The sequence below is a fragment of the Dipodomys merriami genome, unplaced genomic scaffold, assembly GCF_024711535.1.
Source record: "Dipodomys merriami isolate MVZ:Mamm:240054 unplaced genomic scaffold, mDipMer1.0.p SCAF_1, whole genome shotgun sequence".
Taxonomy (NCBI): Eukaryota; Metazoa; Chordata; class Mammalia; order Rodentia; family Heteromyidae; genus Dipodomys; species Dipodomys merriami.
In genome coordinates, this window is record NW_027202270.1 from 56,228,400 (window position 1) to 56,245,280 (window position 16,881).

General features: G+C 38.3%; 1 protein-coding gene across 6 annotated transcripts in view; it reads left to right on the forward strand.

Annotated features, from left to right (window-relative positions):
* Positions 1–16,881, forward strand: part of Acvr1 (activin A receptor type 1) — a 122,560-nt gene that overhangs the window by 52,178 nt on the left and 53,501 nt on the right. For all 6 annotated transcript variants that reach the window (XM_070022835.1, XM_070022844.1, XM_070022826.1 and 3 more), the window contains one exon: positions 16,170–16,243. In XM_070022835.1, coding sequence (XP_069878936.1) covers positions 16,177–16,243 — 67 coding nt within the window. In that variant the 5' untranslated portion in view covers positions 16,170–16,176. The remainder of the gene's footprint in view (positions 1–16,169; positions 16,244–16,881) is intronic.

A 16,881-nucleotide genomic window follows, 5' to 3' on the forward strand; every position in this document is an offset into this window, starting at 1 on the left:
TCTCTTTATGCTATGTCTCTTGTCTATTTTTCCTTTTGGGCAATTGATTTTTATTGTCAACATACTGACTTCTTTTCAAAGCACCAATTGTAATGATCAGTTCATAGCTCTTTTCTCATTGTGGTATGTGCTATTTATCTTATTTTGTGTTTGGTCATTTGCATAAAAAGTTATTTTTCTGTGCTGATTATTCAACTTTTACCAGTGTATCAAACCAACGAATATTTATCAAGAACTTGTTCTTGATTATACAGTAGTAAATAATATTTATTATTATACAGCAGTAAATAATATTTGTCAGGAACTTGTTCTAGATATCTGACTAAATATAGTAGATCCTGATTCTTGCTCTGTAAAACTATGCTTTGAGTAGAAGAGATCATCAATGAAGCATGAATAAAGAGATTTGTGGAAATAAATATATAACCATCCTTTTTGTATCACAGTTAAAAGACCATACCCAGTTAGAGATTTAAAAACCTGCTCCTGGTTCCTGTTAGTGTGATGTGGATCTTTTTTTAGATTTTATCTCTGATCCATCTGGAATGTTAAGTTTGATCTAACTTAAATTTTCTTTAGGTGCTCTATTAATTAGAGTAAGTCTGAGTTGCTATAACCAAGAGTTTGCTTTAACCAAACTATGCTATAGTTTAAAAAACACTGACATTTTTTCCCCCTCATTTAACACTTCCAGTCTGAGCTAAACTGGTTAGCAGAATAGCCCAAATCCACCAGTTGTTACAAAATTCAGATTCTATCTATTCTTTGCCCCAGTAATTGTCATTGCAATCGTCTGCTTGGCCTTATCTGGACTTTCTCAATAGGAAGAGCAAAGGAGAAAGTTCATGGCAAGCAATCCAAGCTTGCAGATACCACTGCAGATTTCATTGATGAGAACTTTGTCATGTTAGTACTTCGAGCCACAGGAGATCTGAGGAGTCAGCTGGAACCCAAGAAAAATTGAGGAAGGAACTTCTGCCACATTGGCTAGTCACTGCAATACCTTCCTGCTGCCACTAACTGTGACTACCTGGCCCTTGGCATTCCCAGAGAACCCTGCTGTGTGTGTTTGTGTGTGTGTGTGTGTGCCCATGCGCGTGTATTGACTCTTGTGTTGGTAGCCCAGGGAAGCCTTGTATGGTCAATCTTTCTGTTCCAGACTTAAGGGTACTTTACAGGTGTGCACTACCAGATGTGTACTACCAGTACTACTACTACTACTTTCTTTTGCATTATAAATTCCCATTGTATTTCCTTATTTCCTAGGTATCCATTTATCACTTATTTGCTTAAGTAAATACTAGAATCACTGTTTAACTCCGGAAGCTTAATATGTTCTTAAAGCTTTACTTCACAGAATATTTGTATTTGCTTATTTTTTATTAATATTTTTAATCTAAACTTAAAAAAAAATTAATGCCAATCCTGAGGCTTGAACTCAGGGCTTGGGTGCTGTCCCTGAGCTTTTGTGCTCAAGGCTAGCACTTGACCACTTGAACCACAGCTCTTGGCTCCAAAGTGTCTAGCTTTTCACTGGTTAACTGAAGATAAAAATCTCATGGACTTTCCTGCCAGGGTTGGCTTCAAACTGTGATCCTCTGATCCGAAGCCTTCCGAGTAGCCAGGATTACAGACATGAGCCACAGGAACCCCACTTAGAAGAGTTATTTGATCAATACTCTCTTATTCCCAAAAGAAAACTTATTAATAATATTATTAGGGTCTTATATACATGAACTTTGTTAGAAAGGGCTCAGATCTCTAAGAGCTTAATTTTCTTATTTGATGATAATGTCCTGTAATTCTTTTGGGAGGCACTACTATTACAGACTCTAGTTTTTCTCCTTTGACCCCCCAAATCTTATTTAATCAAAGTTTGAAGAAGGACCAACTTTTACAGTGTATTAAATTTAATTATATATGCTTTCTGATTGTGACTAGAAAACTGATACTTATTTCTCTTTTTATTAAAAATATACTTAGAATAAAAAAACACAATTTTCCTTGAAGATTAAGAAGGGGTGATATTTCAGAAATTTATTATATAAATTCTTTTGGAGCATAAAAACCTGAGGGGCAGTTTTGCACATCTTATATGTGATACATGCTTGTTATTTTTATGTATGTTAAATGCAGGTATATATGTATGTATGTATATATGTATGTAAAATAACACATTCAACCCTTGTCTTTGACTTTTTATAATAAAACAGATTCATGAAGTATACATAGCCTAGTTAATTATTGTAAGGTGAATGCCTTTTGTGACTTTCATGCAGGCCAAGAAATAGCATGTTAAGTAGTATATGCTATAGTGTATAGTATGTATTATGTAATATAGTGTACAGGTAGTAAATGCTGTTGTACTTCCTCCCTTGCCTGCCTTTATGGTTTTATCATGCACATGTTCACATCTAGTACTTTAGTTTTGCACATCTTTCTTTATGTCTTCTAAGTGTTTTAAACCTTAGGTTTGCCTTTCTTTTACAATTTGTCTGTTGAACAATTCTTGGAGTACTCATTTCTTAATGGCTAGATTTTGGTGTTTTTATCCTCCGACATCATTCAGCTTGTTTTTCTTTGAGTATGAAATGATTTTTTTTTTTTTTTTTTTTGATGCTGCTTCCCTGAGCTGCTTTTGCTCAAGGCTAGCACTATCACTTGATCCATAGTACAACTTCTGGCTTTTTCTGAGTAGTTCATTGGAGATAAGAGACTTTTCTGCCCTGGCTTGCTTTGAACCACTATCCTCAGATCTTAGCCTCCTGAATACTTAGGATTACAGGTGTGAGCACTTGGTTTACAGGAATGTTAATTGCTACAGAAAAGGTAATTGTTTTGAAACTTTAGTGATGAATCAAGTATGTAACTGATTCTTCCAATGCAGATTCAGTTTCAAAGGTTTTTACTTACCTTTTTTGAGACAGGATTTTGCTTTTTAGCCCTGACTGGCATCAAACTCGGGATCCTTCTGTTAAAGTCTCACTAGTGTGGGTTTACAGGTGTTATTTTAACTTTTTTATGCTACAACCTTATCTCTTTTATTCAATAGAGGGAATTCCGGTTCTCAGAAATACCAAGCAGTGGTTGAATTAGGATAGATCACAATTAATAATTTTCTTTTATCTGTGTTAAACAGACAATATTCTTAGTACTGCCACAGTACTAGCATTGTACCACTGCTTCAGAGCCCTGAAAAATAATGAAAGCATTCTTCTTTTTTTGGGGGCAGAGATTATTTATAGTTGAAAACTTGCAGATTGGGATGCTGGTAGCTTTTAGATAGTATTTGTATTTGGAGGAGGAATACTTTTTAAATTTGTTAGGTGAGGTGCTAGGTTTGTAGTTACGTTTAAAAGGTGGTTCTTTTCTTTCCTTTCCCTTCTTTCCCTCCCCCCTCCCTTCCTTCCTCCCTCCCTCCCTTCCTCCCTCTCCCTCTCCCTCTCCCTCCCTCCCTCCCTCCCTCCCTCCCTCCCTCTCTCCTTCCCTCCCTCTCTTTCTTTCTTTCTCTTTTTTCTCTTTTTCTTCCTCCCTCCCTCTCTTTCTTTCTCTATTTTTTCTTACTGTCTTGATCTTTCTTTTCTTTTTTTTTTTTTTTTTGCCGGTCATGGGGCCTGAACTTTGGGTCTGGGCGCTGTCCCTCAGCTCTTCAGCTCAAGGCTAGTGCTCTACCACTGGAGCCACAGCGCCACTTCCGGCTTTTTCTGTTTATGTGGTGCTGAGGAATCGAACCCAGGGCCTCATGCTTGCAAGGCATGCACCCTACCGCTGAGCTACCTTCCCAGCCCCTCTTTTCTGCCTTTCTTTCTGCCTCTCTTTCTTTCTTCCTTTCTTTCTTTCTTCCTTTCTTTCTTTCTTTCTTTCTTTCTTTCTTTCTTTCTTTCTTTCTTTCTTTCTTTCTTTCTTTCTTTCTTTCTTTCTTTCTTTCTTTCCTTCCTCCCTCCCTCCCTCCATTCCTCCTTTCCTCCCTTCTTTCTGTCCTTCTTTCTTGCCTAGGGCTTGAACTCAGAGTCTGAGCACTATCCCTTAGCTTTTTTGCTCAAGGCTAGCACTCTACTACTTGAGACAGTTCCACTTCCAGCTTTTTGCTGGTTAATTGCAGATAAAAGTCTCATGGACTTTCCTGCCTGGGAAGCCTTCAAACTGTGATACTCAGGGCTGTGAAGGTGGCTCAGTGGTACAGCGCTTGCTTTGTATACATGAGGCCCTGGGTTCGATTCCTCAGCACCACATAAGCAAAAAGAAAAAAAGCCGGAAGTGGCTCTGTGGCTCAAGTGGTAGAGTGCTAGCCTTGAGCTGAAGAGCTGAGGGACAGCGCCCAGGCCCAGAGTTCAGGCCCCACGACCGGACCCAAAAACAAAACAAAACAAAACAAAACTGTGATACTCAGATCTCAACCTTCTGAATAGCTAGGATTATAGACGTGAGCCACCAGCACCCAGCTAGAAGGTAGTTCTTAAGTGTTGCAGAGTTTGTTGGAGAATGATATTGATATCTGAGATTTTCATGAAAATTCCCCAGGAAGAAAATGGGCTTGATAAGGAAGTAAGATGTCTGGAACTAGGGAGTAGGCTGTTGCTTCTTTGTGAAATTAGACATTAAAAAACAGGGATTCTTACATTCTTCTATGTTTCTGTGTTATGAGATATCTAAAAAATTTTAATAATTAATTTGAAAAACAATGACAAGGCAAGAACTGATGATAATAAAGGTAATGGAAGAATAGATGGGAAATAACTCTAAAATGGATGACTTCATTGTCTGTATAGTGGTTCATCCTGAACGTCTGAACATAATGGACCCTTGGGCTAAGAAAGTAGACAACATATTGAGCAAGAAAAACAGAAGGCTGAGGTGTGGAACCCTGAGGGAAATCAAGATTTAAGAGATGAGTGGCTGGGAAAGTGGCTCAGTGGTAGAGTTCCTGCCTAGCATTCATGAGGCCCTGGGTTCTACTCCTCAGCATCACATCAGCAGAAAAGGCTGGAAGTGGTGCTGTGGCTCAAGTGGTAGAGCACTAGCCTTGAGCTAAAGAGATGAGGGACAGTGCCCAGGCCCAGAGTTCAAGTCCCACGACCGACCAAAAAACAAAAAACAAAAAGTGATGAGTGGCAGAAGAGGAAACCTAGCTAATCCAGGCAGCCTGACTAAAGCATTAAAGTATTGGAGCTGTTTTCTACATCCTCCTTCTATAGAATGAACCAGTGAGAGCCCTTATAACTCTCAGCATCACCTGCAGTGCCAGAGGAGGGAGAGGCTTGGCCCTAGGTCTTAACCCAGATCATAATCGCTAGGGAGTGAGACTTGGGAAAATTTGAGTTGAGGACTCTCTGTGAGACTCTGAGGGCTGACCGGACTGAGGAGAGTTAGAACCTAGGGTGGAGTGCTACATCATCTGACAGGTCTGACAGAGGCAGAACTCTGGGCTGAGGACTAGGTGGAAACTTTGGAGAAGGCCAGTATGAATGTCTCTTCTACAATGCTTTTTACAAAAGTAAGAAGATGGTAGAGAAGAGAGGACTTGGGGTTGGCCCAGTTACCTTTTGGGTGGTAATTGTTGGTCATTAATGCTTATGATAATACAAAAGAGATTGCTTGCAAGTGGAGAGATCATTAATACTTCTCACTGCAGGATAACTGAGTGACCAGGCTATGCATTCGCTTACTCCTTCGTTGCTAGAGTGATTACTTTTTGGAAAGAAATAGATTTTTTTGTTGATTGAAGGATTGTCACAATGGATTAAATCTTTAATTTGTTACTACTTTAAATAACATACTGAAACAGCACAGGCACCAAATTCTTCTCAGTGCCTTGCTTTCCATATTCTTGCTGGGTGCTGTGGCCCATGCCTGAGGAGGAAGAAGAAAGGAACAACCGTACCCCTTTGTTCTCACAATTGTCTTTTTCTCTGCTGCCTTGCTGTATGTTAAATGATAGTATTGAAGGTGTAAAGCCTCTGATATCCTATATGGAGTATTTCTCAGTTTTGTACACATGTTCCTAGACATACAGTGTGATATGCACTGATAAACTCATTGTAAATGGAAAATAGTGTAATTTGTAGTTGCATTTAATGCACTAATCTAGCTGAATATCAAAGCACAGCAATGTAGATATCTGTGGAATTCATTTTTTTTTCTGATCAAGTGGCTCCTGTAATTGCATTGCTGCTCTGCCCTGCATCAAAAAAAAGGGTAGTACTAATAAAACAAAACAGGAAAAGATTAAAACTTGAAATTCCAAGTATGGTTTTTCTGAATGTGTATCATAGATCTTAAATTGGGGCCCATCTGTACTTTGGAGGGATTCCCACATTTCTATGACTTGTGATTACAGTATTCCAAGGCGGTGGATATGGACTGAGGTAATCCTTCCCTGTTCTTCTGCCTGGTGTGTATATGTATATATATATATATTTGTTTTTAGCACCAAAATTATAAATGGTTTTTATAGTAATTTTTTACCTGGTAGGCTTCCCACCACCTCTGCATACTTGTGAGTATTATGTGTTTTTTGGGTGTGTGTGTGTGTGTGTGTGCGTGTGTGTGTGCGTGTGTGTGTGTGTGTGTGTATGTGTGTGTGTGTGTGTTCCCCTTCCTCATGTGTATTTTTAAGTTCATTCTTACCCCCCCCCCCAATTAATACAATGTATTTAACTTCACCTTCGCCTTAGCCCCATTGCCCAGTGAGTGTTTTTTTGTGCGTAGGCAGTCTTTTGGTGATATCCCTTTCAAATCTCTTTCCAGCCAGTGCCCATCTAAAACCTTCCTTGCCTCATTGTTTTCTGTTGTGGTTGGACGCTAACCCGTTCAACTTCTGCAGACCCTGGTATATGGCTCCTTTTCTTTCTCATGATTGTATTTATACTTTTGATGGATATATTTAAATGAACAGCTGTGCGTTTGTTGAGTCATACCACAATTATCTGATTTTGCTTTCGCTGCTTGACTGGCAAAAGTGTATTTCAAGCTAAATTGTGAGAGAATTCCATTAATCACACTCTCACCGGGGGAGGGGAGAGGAGAAAAAACACTGAGAAAAATCTTTTTAGGGATTAATTAGTGATTCCATTATTTAGAATAAATTGATCTAGTTACTATTTAATGTGTCACTTGGAGAAAAGATATAAAGGTGTAAATAGTTACATAAAGCTTCAAGCAGCCTTGTAGGTAAAATTCTCTGCAGTAATCAATGTGCAGAAAGTTTCTTGCTGGTACTTATTTATCTAAATTGATAAGAAGTTTTTAAAAGAGCTCATTTTCTGAAAAGACTAGGATTCGTAACTTAAGGTCCTTAGATTCCTTGAGTAAGCATTTTTTTAAGGTTCCTGAAAAGATAACATTGGATACCGAACACAGTATAACTTTCTTTTCTTTATCCCTCAGATGTACTAATTGCTAGCTGTAACCTCTGTTTGAGTCCCTGGTTTCCATCAGCCAAGAGCTATTTTTCTCTTGACACTTCCTCAGGGTTCTTTCTGAAGGTTATTAATAGACATGGAAGCATGGCTTTCCAAATAGTGCCAATAACTGTTAGACGACTTGGGGGGAGATAATATGTCAATTTCAGACTTGTGGGAGATATATTTTCAAGCTACAGAAGCTGTCTTAGAGGTCACTGGGGATGGCTCTGGGCATATCAGCTGGTGTCTGCAACCGACATCCAAGCAGTCTTTTCCAAATGGGATATTGTCCACTGGGGAGTTGTCTGGTATACTGAGTTTGCCAGGTGTCTTTTTGTTTGGCTGCTTCTCTTGGATGACACCCTGGAAAACTGGAATCCAAGTTACGAACAGTATCTTTTAATTTATCTCAAATACCCAGTTGCTAGTATGTTAAATTGAGGTCATAGAAGCTGCTTACCTGTACTTAGTCATTGCTTTTCAGGCTGTAGAAAACTTAAACACCAAAGCGTAGTCTAGGGTAAGAAATTAAAAATGAATGTCTTTTTATTGATATTGAGGGTCTAGAATGTTCGGTGCTTGTGTTGTCACCATGCATGGTCTTATCCTTGTGCTGCTTATATTTACCAAAATGTAGAAAGGAGAAGGGGACAACAAAATAAAATAAGTAGAAGATTTTGCTCCCAGTTAAATGCTTTGAGGGAGACATTGCAAGGCAATGTAATGGATGGGGGTGGCAGGAAGGGCTGACACAAAATGGGTTTGGAGAGTGGGGGTGAGAGAAAGGAGGACATAAAGGGTTATTTTTCTAACCTCCACTGAAATAGGCCCTAGGGCCTTCCGTTGACAGAGGGAGAAAAGGACAAAGGGATGGAGAGGAGGAGAAAGAGAGAGGCAGAGAGAAAGAGAGATAGATAGAATATTCCCCTCCCTGTTATACCCCTTCTGTCTTATTCCCACCATTCCAGATTATTGCATGTCTATCAAGTTAACCCAAGAACTGGGAAAATTGTCACCTACTCCTATGTGCCTGCAGCATTATTTGTCCAACAGGAGGGATAGAAACTCTATTGATATTAGCTTACAAGGGAAATTTAAGGTTATGAGAAGAAGGCAGAGGCCATCTTTAAATGAGAGGAAATGGGATTTTAAGTGGGCCTAGAGGTTTAAATCTAAGAGTTTTATGGGAGAGAATAAGAAGGATCTTCTTAGCCACAAGTTCCAAAAAAAAAAAATGGTTCCAGCACAATTTTTCCACCAAGGGAGAGCAAGAAGGAGTGGGGGCTGTGATGGCACTGAGGAAAGTGTACCAAAACAGCCAGGAGGTATGGGAGCCTCAAGTGGAACCAAGTGGAAGAGCCGAGGCTGGTTGGTACAGAGGAATGAAGTAGAAAATGTGGGACAGTACAGGTATAGTCAAGCATGTTGAAGTAAAACCTAGTTTTGAGGTACCAGAGGCATATGGACGGCCATCAAACCACTGCGCTCTAAGAAACTTAGTTTTTTTTGGATAGCCTCAAACGGTTCAACAGTCAATTTTGTTCAATAAATAAATATATTGGGGCTTCCTTGTTTCCCACGTGGTAGCCTAAGCTAAATGTTCCAACTTGTTTTACAGATTGTATCCCTCTCTCTCTTTGTCCAAACTATGTCTTGGGGTCTATCTGTCATGGCTGGAATGCCTGTAGTGTAACTCCTTCACTCAAATCCCTTTCTTTCCAAAAATAATCTATAATTGTTTCCTCTAACCACAGGATGAACTGATCCAGGGGCTGTTTTTCAGTTCTGTCGGACTTGTCCAAGTAGCTATTTGTATTCATCTATTGCAGAAGATCAAATTACATGCTAATATTCTCAAAGGAACAACCCACTAGAAAACCCCCAGCAGTGAAGTCTATATAAAACCAAGCCCTGGCAACATGTACATTGCCAGTTCAGACAGAGTGGGGTGTTAAAAATATTTAACAGGTCATTTGTGAACTGAAGAAAAGACCCTGCCTTAACTTACATGGTATGATGGCTTTGGACGGGCCTTTCTTTGCAGCTATAACTGACAGTTCATGTCTCTTTCACCCTGCCCAAAGGCTCAGGTAGTTTGCAGTATGCTGCCCTTTGGTTAGCTCTTCTTCTTTTTTTTTTTTTCCTCTTTCTGTGTGCTTGGAAAATATCACTGTTTTCACATTATCTAATCAGTTACCATGGCTTGTTTTTGTGTTATATGGAGGTGGTTGTGTTTATGCCTTCCTTCAATTTTCTGTCTAGAATATGTCTTACAGAGCTTAACTTCGTACCTCAGGTGCTTTAAGCTAATTTCTGTTTTTATTTTGAGGTGTGAGGTACAAGAAATTAGAAGATGGATGAGAAGTGTATGGGAATGAGAAATTCCTTGTACTGTCAAACAGCTTGCTTGACATGAAGAGCTTTTCTTCTAGGACACAGGAGATGGTGGTGGTAGGGAGGAGTAATTGGAGGTTTCAAAGTATGTGAAATTAATTTTGAGGTTAGAGAAATGGAAAGAAGGCTTGCTTGAAAGTTGACTCAATAACCATGAAAGAAAATCAAGGTTGTTGAAGCTCAGAATTAATTAAGATAAAATATTAAGGATAAATAAACCAGACGGCAAAGCTATCTATGGCTAGTCAGTTAGTGGACATTATGGTAGTGTGTGCTTAATTAAGATTACTAAATTCTGGTCAGATATAGCCTTTGATCTGACCTTGTATTCTTGGGTTAGTTACTTCTATGCATCCATTTTCTTACCTGAAAAAAAGAAGTACTGCTATGAGTATTCATCATGGAATGTTCTAGGAAGAGAATGAATTAGATAATGCATATTGATACCTAAGCACAGTGCCAGGCTCATTAGTAAGTACCACTACTGTTATACTTCAGTGTTGACAGAGGATGTAGGATTCCTCTAATTCTTTCGCTGCTTTGCTTCTGCATTTTATATTGAATAGCATGATTTATTTTTCTTTCATTGTGGAAGGCACAGCACAGGCAGTATGAAGAATTGATTTTTTTTTTTAAGCAGTTATGGAATAGTGGTGGAAGATCTGTTGTGGGTGGTGGAAGGTGTTGGTTAAAGAGTGAATTCATGTGGAGAGTAACAAAGTCATTTAAAACAGGTCTGAGTGATTGTCAACAGTTCTTCAACGGGTCTTTTAAATTTAAAGATGTTAGACCTTTTCACCTGAGAGATGGTAAAAATCCAATCCTATCAAAGAAAGTCCCTATTGACTAAGTAGGTTCTCAGTAAATTAGGTATTAGAACAAAACCAAATGGTTAGCCACTGGGTTAGCCAAGTGAACATTTTGGAGAATTTTCTGATCATATTCCCATTATTTTTTATGTGGATAATAAATTGTGTCCTGTTGATAATTGTAGATTTTAGAAATATCCTTTATCATTTCATGTTTCAAAAGCTGAATTGACAAATGAAGTGTACTCTTGTTATTCTGTGACAAATATCAAAATGATTTCTGTAATATATTGCAAAGTATTTATGACTTTAAACCATTACAAAATTGTCATGAGAACAGGAAGTGCCGAACTTGTGTCAAGTCTGCACATGTTAGCAATTGAACTAACTGCTAGCTCCTAAACTAGATTATCATTCTGATCTTTAAATGGAGTTTGAAAAATACCCTGGGATTTAGAATGTGGTTCTGCTCTGCCCTGGTGATTGTCTGTTTTTAGTAGAGTATATGGAAATATTCTGTCTTTCAAGAGGGTCAGCTTGAGACATTACAAGAAGTATTACTGATCTAAAGAGAGTCCTTTACTTGGACAGGATCCTGGTCCCTAACCATTTTCTCAATAGTTTTTTCCCCTTGTGTCTGAAGTCTTAAGATTAATTATGAAGAGAGGCAAAAATTTCACGCTGAAAACTTCATGCAGTATTTTGTGAACCTCAGTACCCCATGAGTTTTTCAGTTAGGGATTTTGGCACTTGATTATATCTGAGATGAGTAGTTGTTAAATATCTCCTTATTAGACATTTATATCCCATTTAAAAGCACTCATTTATATGTGTAAAGTATTATTCTTCCATTAAAAATATCCATACATTCTTCCCTCTTGAATGCTTTCAATGTTAGAAGGGCAGATGAGACTAATCAAACTGCAGAACATTAGCATGTTTCATCCAGTATTAGACAACTTCTCAGTCTAGAATGCCTAATGCCATTAGTGACACACTCTAGTGGGAGAACTGAGCATTGTAGGAATGAACATGGCAGTAGATTTCAGAGTGTGGCCCCAGAATCCCTGTGGGACACTGACACTTTTTTGAGAATTCTAATGATAGGTAAGACTCGGTCTTCTGTGTACTTTAACCAATATAATGTATAACAGATTAAATACGGAATCACATATGAGAACGCTGAGGTCTTCTAAACCAAACATAGAAATTTGCAAAATGCAGGATATTACTTTTCTTCTTCATTTTCCTTAAAACCAAAAAAATTCTTTGTTTTGAAATTTGTAAATAAATAGGACACTTAAGCTTATTGTATTTTAACATGAACACAGTCTTTTATAAAACTCCTTTAATTTCCAAAATAGCACATATCAATAGATATGGCCCACATTAACAAACTCCACAGTGATTTTAAAGAGTAAAAAGAAGTTCTAAGATCAAAGGTTTGGAAACCATTGGAGTGAGGCATCGCTGAATTATTGAATTGAGACCATCTTCATTTTTCATGACCAGTTGCTCATTCTTACCAAGAACAGAGGAACTAAAAGTTTACTTTAGAACAACACTTTTTTTTTGGTATGATTTAAAATTAGAAAAAGATCCTTGGGCTTCAGACCAGTAATTTAGCTTTTTTTTTTTTTTTTTTTGACAAACTCTTGCTATATAGTTCAGGCTGGCTTGCAATGTATTATATAGACAATGCTAGACTCAATATCTTTGTCCCAGCCTCCCAAATTCTGGGATTACAGGAGTGAACCACCATGCCCAGATTGATCTGCCTGCCTGCCCGCCCTCCCTTCCTCCTTCCCCTCCCTTCCTCCTTCCCCTCCCTCCCTCCCTCCCTCCCTCCCTCCCTCCCTTCCTTCCTTCCTTCCTTCCTTCCTTCCTTCCTTCCTTCCTTCCTTCCTTCCTTCCTTCCTTCCTTCCTTCCTGTCTTCCTTCCTTCCTCCCTGTCTTCCTTTCTTTCTCCCTCTTGCCTCCCTCCCTCCCTCCCTCGCTCCCTCCCTCCCTCCCTCCCTCCCTCCCTCCCTCCCTCCCTCCCTTCCTCCCTCCCTTTCTTCAGTTGTGGTTGAACTCAGGGCCTGGGCACTAACCCTGAGATTTTTCTCTCAAGACTTTGAGCCACAATTCCACTTCCAGTTTTCTGGTGGTTAATTGGAGATAAGAGTCTCACAAGCTCACAACCTTTCCTGCCCTGGCTGGCTTTGAACTGGGATCCTCAGATCTTAGCCTCCTGAGTAACTAGGCCTACAGGGGGTAAGCCCAGTACTTGGCAGATGTTCCTTAAAATTACAATATGACCAGAAAGTCCTAGAGTATTCTATTCCACTTTTGCCATCTTTTTCTCTTTGGCATGTGATTTTTTTTTTTTTTAGGTTGGAAGTTAATGGGCAGAAGAAACACCAACACTGTACAAAATGGTGGCCACTGAAATTTTTTGAAATGACTTTTCATATATTTAGCTGCTGTTAAGCAGATTTGCTTCATAATCTTTTTTTACCCTGCCTTCTTTCTTGAAGCTTAAGGGAATGTGTTAGTGTGGCTTTACATACTGATAATTTGTGGATAGGTATTTTGGGGTCTAGACCTTTGTTGGCTCTATAACATGGAAAATATGGTAATGGTGATTGGTTTACCATTACCAGAATTTTACCTGTGCGAACTAAAATTGTGGAGATTATAGATTTTTCAATCTTATTTCTTTGTACTTATGGGTAGTAGCAGGTGGGGGGACTGCTAATTCTTTAGATTTTAAAGTAAAATTGAACTGGTTAATTCAGAGAGAATTCCAATTTAATAAGAATTAAATGGACATCTGCTTGCTTTGGCAGTAATGAGCAAGACAAGACTATAGATTTTCCGTTAGGGAGTTTAGTAACAGATATGTCCAAAAATGGCATGGGTAAATATATAACTATGAACTATGATTATTTCCATGAAAACTTAACAATATAGGAAGATAGTTCAATGACGGGTATAGGATAGCTTCTGAAGAAAGTGTTATTTGAGACTTTTAGGCCAAGTAGGAACTAGTAAGATCAGCCCCTGAAAGAAGGCCCAGGCAGAGGGACATCATATACCAAGGTCCAAAGAGACAGAACTGAGCATGTCAGAATGCTTGGATGAATGGAGTGATTGGGGCTAAGAGAAGGCATGGATGATGGTGTTGGGAATTGGGATTGGTGACCATGAAGATGGACAAGTCAGAGGAGGACTTAGAATGCCTTACCCTGGATCTGACCTTGGGGTTTTAACTAAGTGCTAGTCTTTTTTGTTTTGTGAAAATACAACAATCTTCCAACAACAGGTAATTTATAGAACAACTTTTGGTGGTTGTTATTGTGTGACAGGGTTTTGCTATGGAGTCCTGGCTGGCTTTGAATTCACAATCTTCCTGTCTCAACCTCTCTTCATGGTGAAGATTTCAGATGTTTCCCACCAATTCCGGCTAAGAAATTTATTTTCATATTTCTAGATGCTAGAGAGTTCAAGAGCATGGAGCCAGTATCTGTTGAACATGTAATGCACTAAAACATGGCAAAGAGCATTGCATGGTGAGACAGAGCAAGTGTTCCAGCATGGGTCTCTCTTCCTTCACTTATAAATGACATTATTTAAATGGGGTTCTTTGCCTCTGTCCTCATAAAGGTGCGGATGCCATCATGTGGGCCCCACTTGCTGGACCACAGTGAATCCTAATTCTCTCCCAAAGACTTTCCTCTTCAGACACTTAACAAATGACTCAAGGGATTATTAAGTTTTGCAATCTATGAATTTTGGGGGACAAGTTCCAGTCATGGAATCAAGTGTTTTATTTTTGGAGGTACATCATGAATGCTAGAAGGACAGTGCAAGTAGAGGAGAACCAACATCGTTTTCCTGTGCAGAGGAATATAGATGGTATTGAAAGAGGCAGCTGCTTCTAGGTCAGAGAGACCAACGTGAAAGATTTGTCAATCTCAAAAAAGCTCCCTAGAAAAGAGCTATGTGAACAGGGAAACAACAACAATAGTAAAAAGAGGTCTGCACAGTTTTGTATACTTTAAAGCATGTACATCCAGGTGCTGGTGACTTGTGCCTGTAATCCTAGCTACATGGGTTAGTTCAAGGCCAACCAAGGCAAAATTTTTTTTTACAAGACCCTCATTTCAACCAATAGCTAAGTGTGGTAGCTGAAGCTTTTATTCCAACCATGCCAGGGACTGAGATAGTGAGGATAAGGTTAAGGCCAGCTTAAGCCTTTTTTTTTCTTTGTTTGAAACAGTTCACAAGATCCTTTCTCAATAGAAGAAAAAAAAAAGCTAAGTATGATGGTGTGTGCCTTTTGTCCTTTGTATGATGGGAAGTATAAATAGGATTGCTGTCCAGTATTGTCTGCACAAAAATGCAGACGTATCTCCAAAATAAGTGTAGCAAAAAGGACTAAAAGCTTGGCTCAAGTGGTAGAGTGCCTGCCTAGCAAGCCCTTGCTAGGCAGCACTTGCAACACACACACACATATACACACGATACATAACAAAAATTCCCCTTTGTCCCTTCCTTGCAATTAGAGAAGGAATGGACTGGAATGTGATTATGGGAAGAAAAGGGAAATAAACTAAGAGGTGGGAGGATGTGATGGGAATATGGTGAGTGAACAGATCACCAAAGCCAAACCAGAGCCAAACCAAAAAACTGATTTCAAGAAGATAGGTCAGAAAAGGTCCACTCCAAAGAAGTTGTAACATTTTGCCTTTTGCTTTGAGGAATGACAAAGAAACTTTCTAGCCTGTTCATCAAGGACTCTACCATATTTTTCTGTTGTACTCTCCAGGAAATTGAACCAAATCAAACCACCATCAGATTCCTGATATTTCCAGGAATTATTGTAAGGGGAAAAGCTCCTAACTTAGAAAAGTGAGCTCTGTCAATGTAGTTTTAGGCCAACATCAGTTTTAAAATTTCTACCTGTCAGTGATAGTTTTATATATTACATATTTGCATTATTTCTTATTTTAAAAGGTTATCCTGTCTCAATTTGCCTATCCTTTCTTAAAGTTGAGGATAATGTACAATACACTGCTTTGCCATAGATAATATGTTTGCTTTATTCTTTTGGTTTATATAATGAGGTAGATTCACCAATGAGTTAAAGGCAAAGGAGACTCAAACATAGTAATCTGTCTTGAATTATTTAATCTCCTATCTTTAACATTATATTAGAAGAGTATATTCATAACTCTCAAGGTTTTTAATATAGTTTTTAATATACTATATTAAAGTACTCTTCTTGATAGGGGAAGATAAAATTCAACCTAAAATCTTTGGGAATGCTTTTTCTTCACTTTCTAGGTGAGTTCTTCATAAGAGGGTAGGTTCAGAGGGAGTGGCCTTAGAAAGGACTTATTCCTTAGATGACCTGTTTAGGTCTGTGAAAGGGCATAGGTTTAAAAGTACTAAAAATAAGCAACATATTTGGGGGAATATCTAAAAACGGTTTTCAGTGGCAGTGTGAAGATGGTATGCTTAATTTCATACAATCCTGCAGTTCTTTCCTTATGTTTCTTCTTTTTTTCCTCCACAGTGGGACAATGGTAGATGGAGTGATGATTCTTCCTGTGCTAATGATGATTGCTTTTCCTTCCCCAAGTCTGGAAGGTAAGTGAGTCACAGCTTGTTAGGAGTTAGGATTCATGTTTTGTGTATTGTGTGGCTTAGTAGAAACTATTTAGCTCTTAATCCTGTCATACTTATTAGCATATCCTTTTTTTATAATGAATATTTGGTAATGCCCTTTGACTATTTTGAAGTATAATTCTAATTTGTACTACCAGGTTTTTAAAATATGTTTTTTTCATATAATGCCCATTGGAAAGTAGAAACCAAGAAGAAATTAAAATAAGGCAATATTATGAATAGATTCACTGAATTTTGTCCTAGTAATGCATGAGCACATTGGAAGACTGGATGAAGGGCAGTGTCTCCCTGAAGTTTTACTTGCCACAGTTTTAATTTTCTAGGGTCAACCATGGTTCAAAAATATTAAATAGAAATTCTAGAAATAAATAATTTCTGAGTTTTAAGTAACTTTTATTATAGTACCATGTAAAAATTATTATAGTGTTTTATTATAGTATAGTGTTATATTTTAGTATAGTGTTATAGTTCTGTTTTTATTATTGGATGCTGTTTATTACTTTTTGTACCTAATTTATATGTTAATCCTTATCATAATGGGCCATAGGGAAAAAAATCCCAGCATTTTCTAGGTTTGTTCTTATCTCTGATTTCAGGTA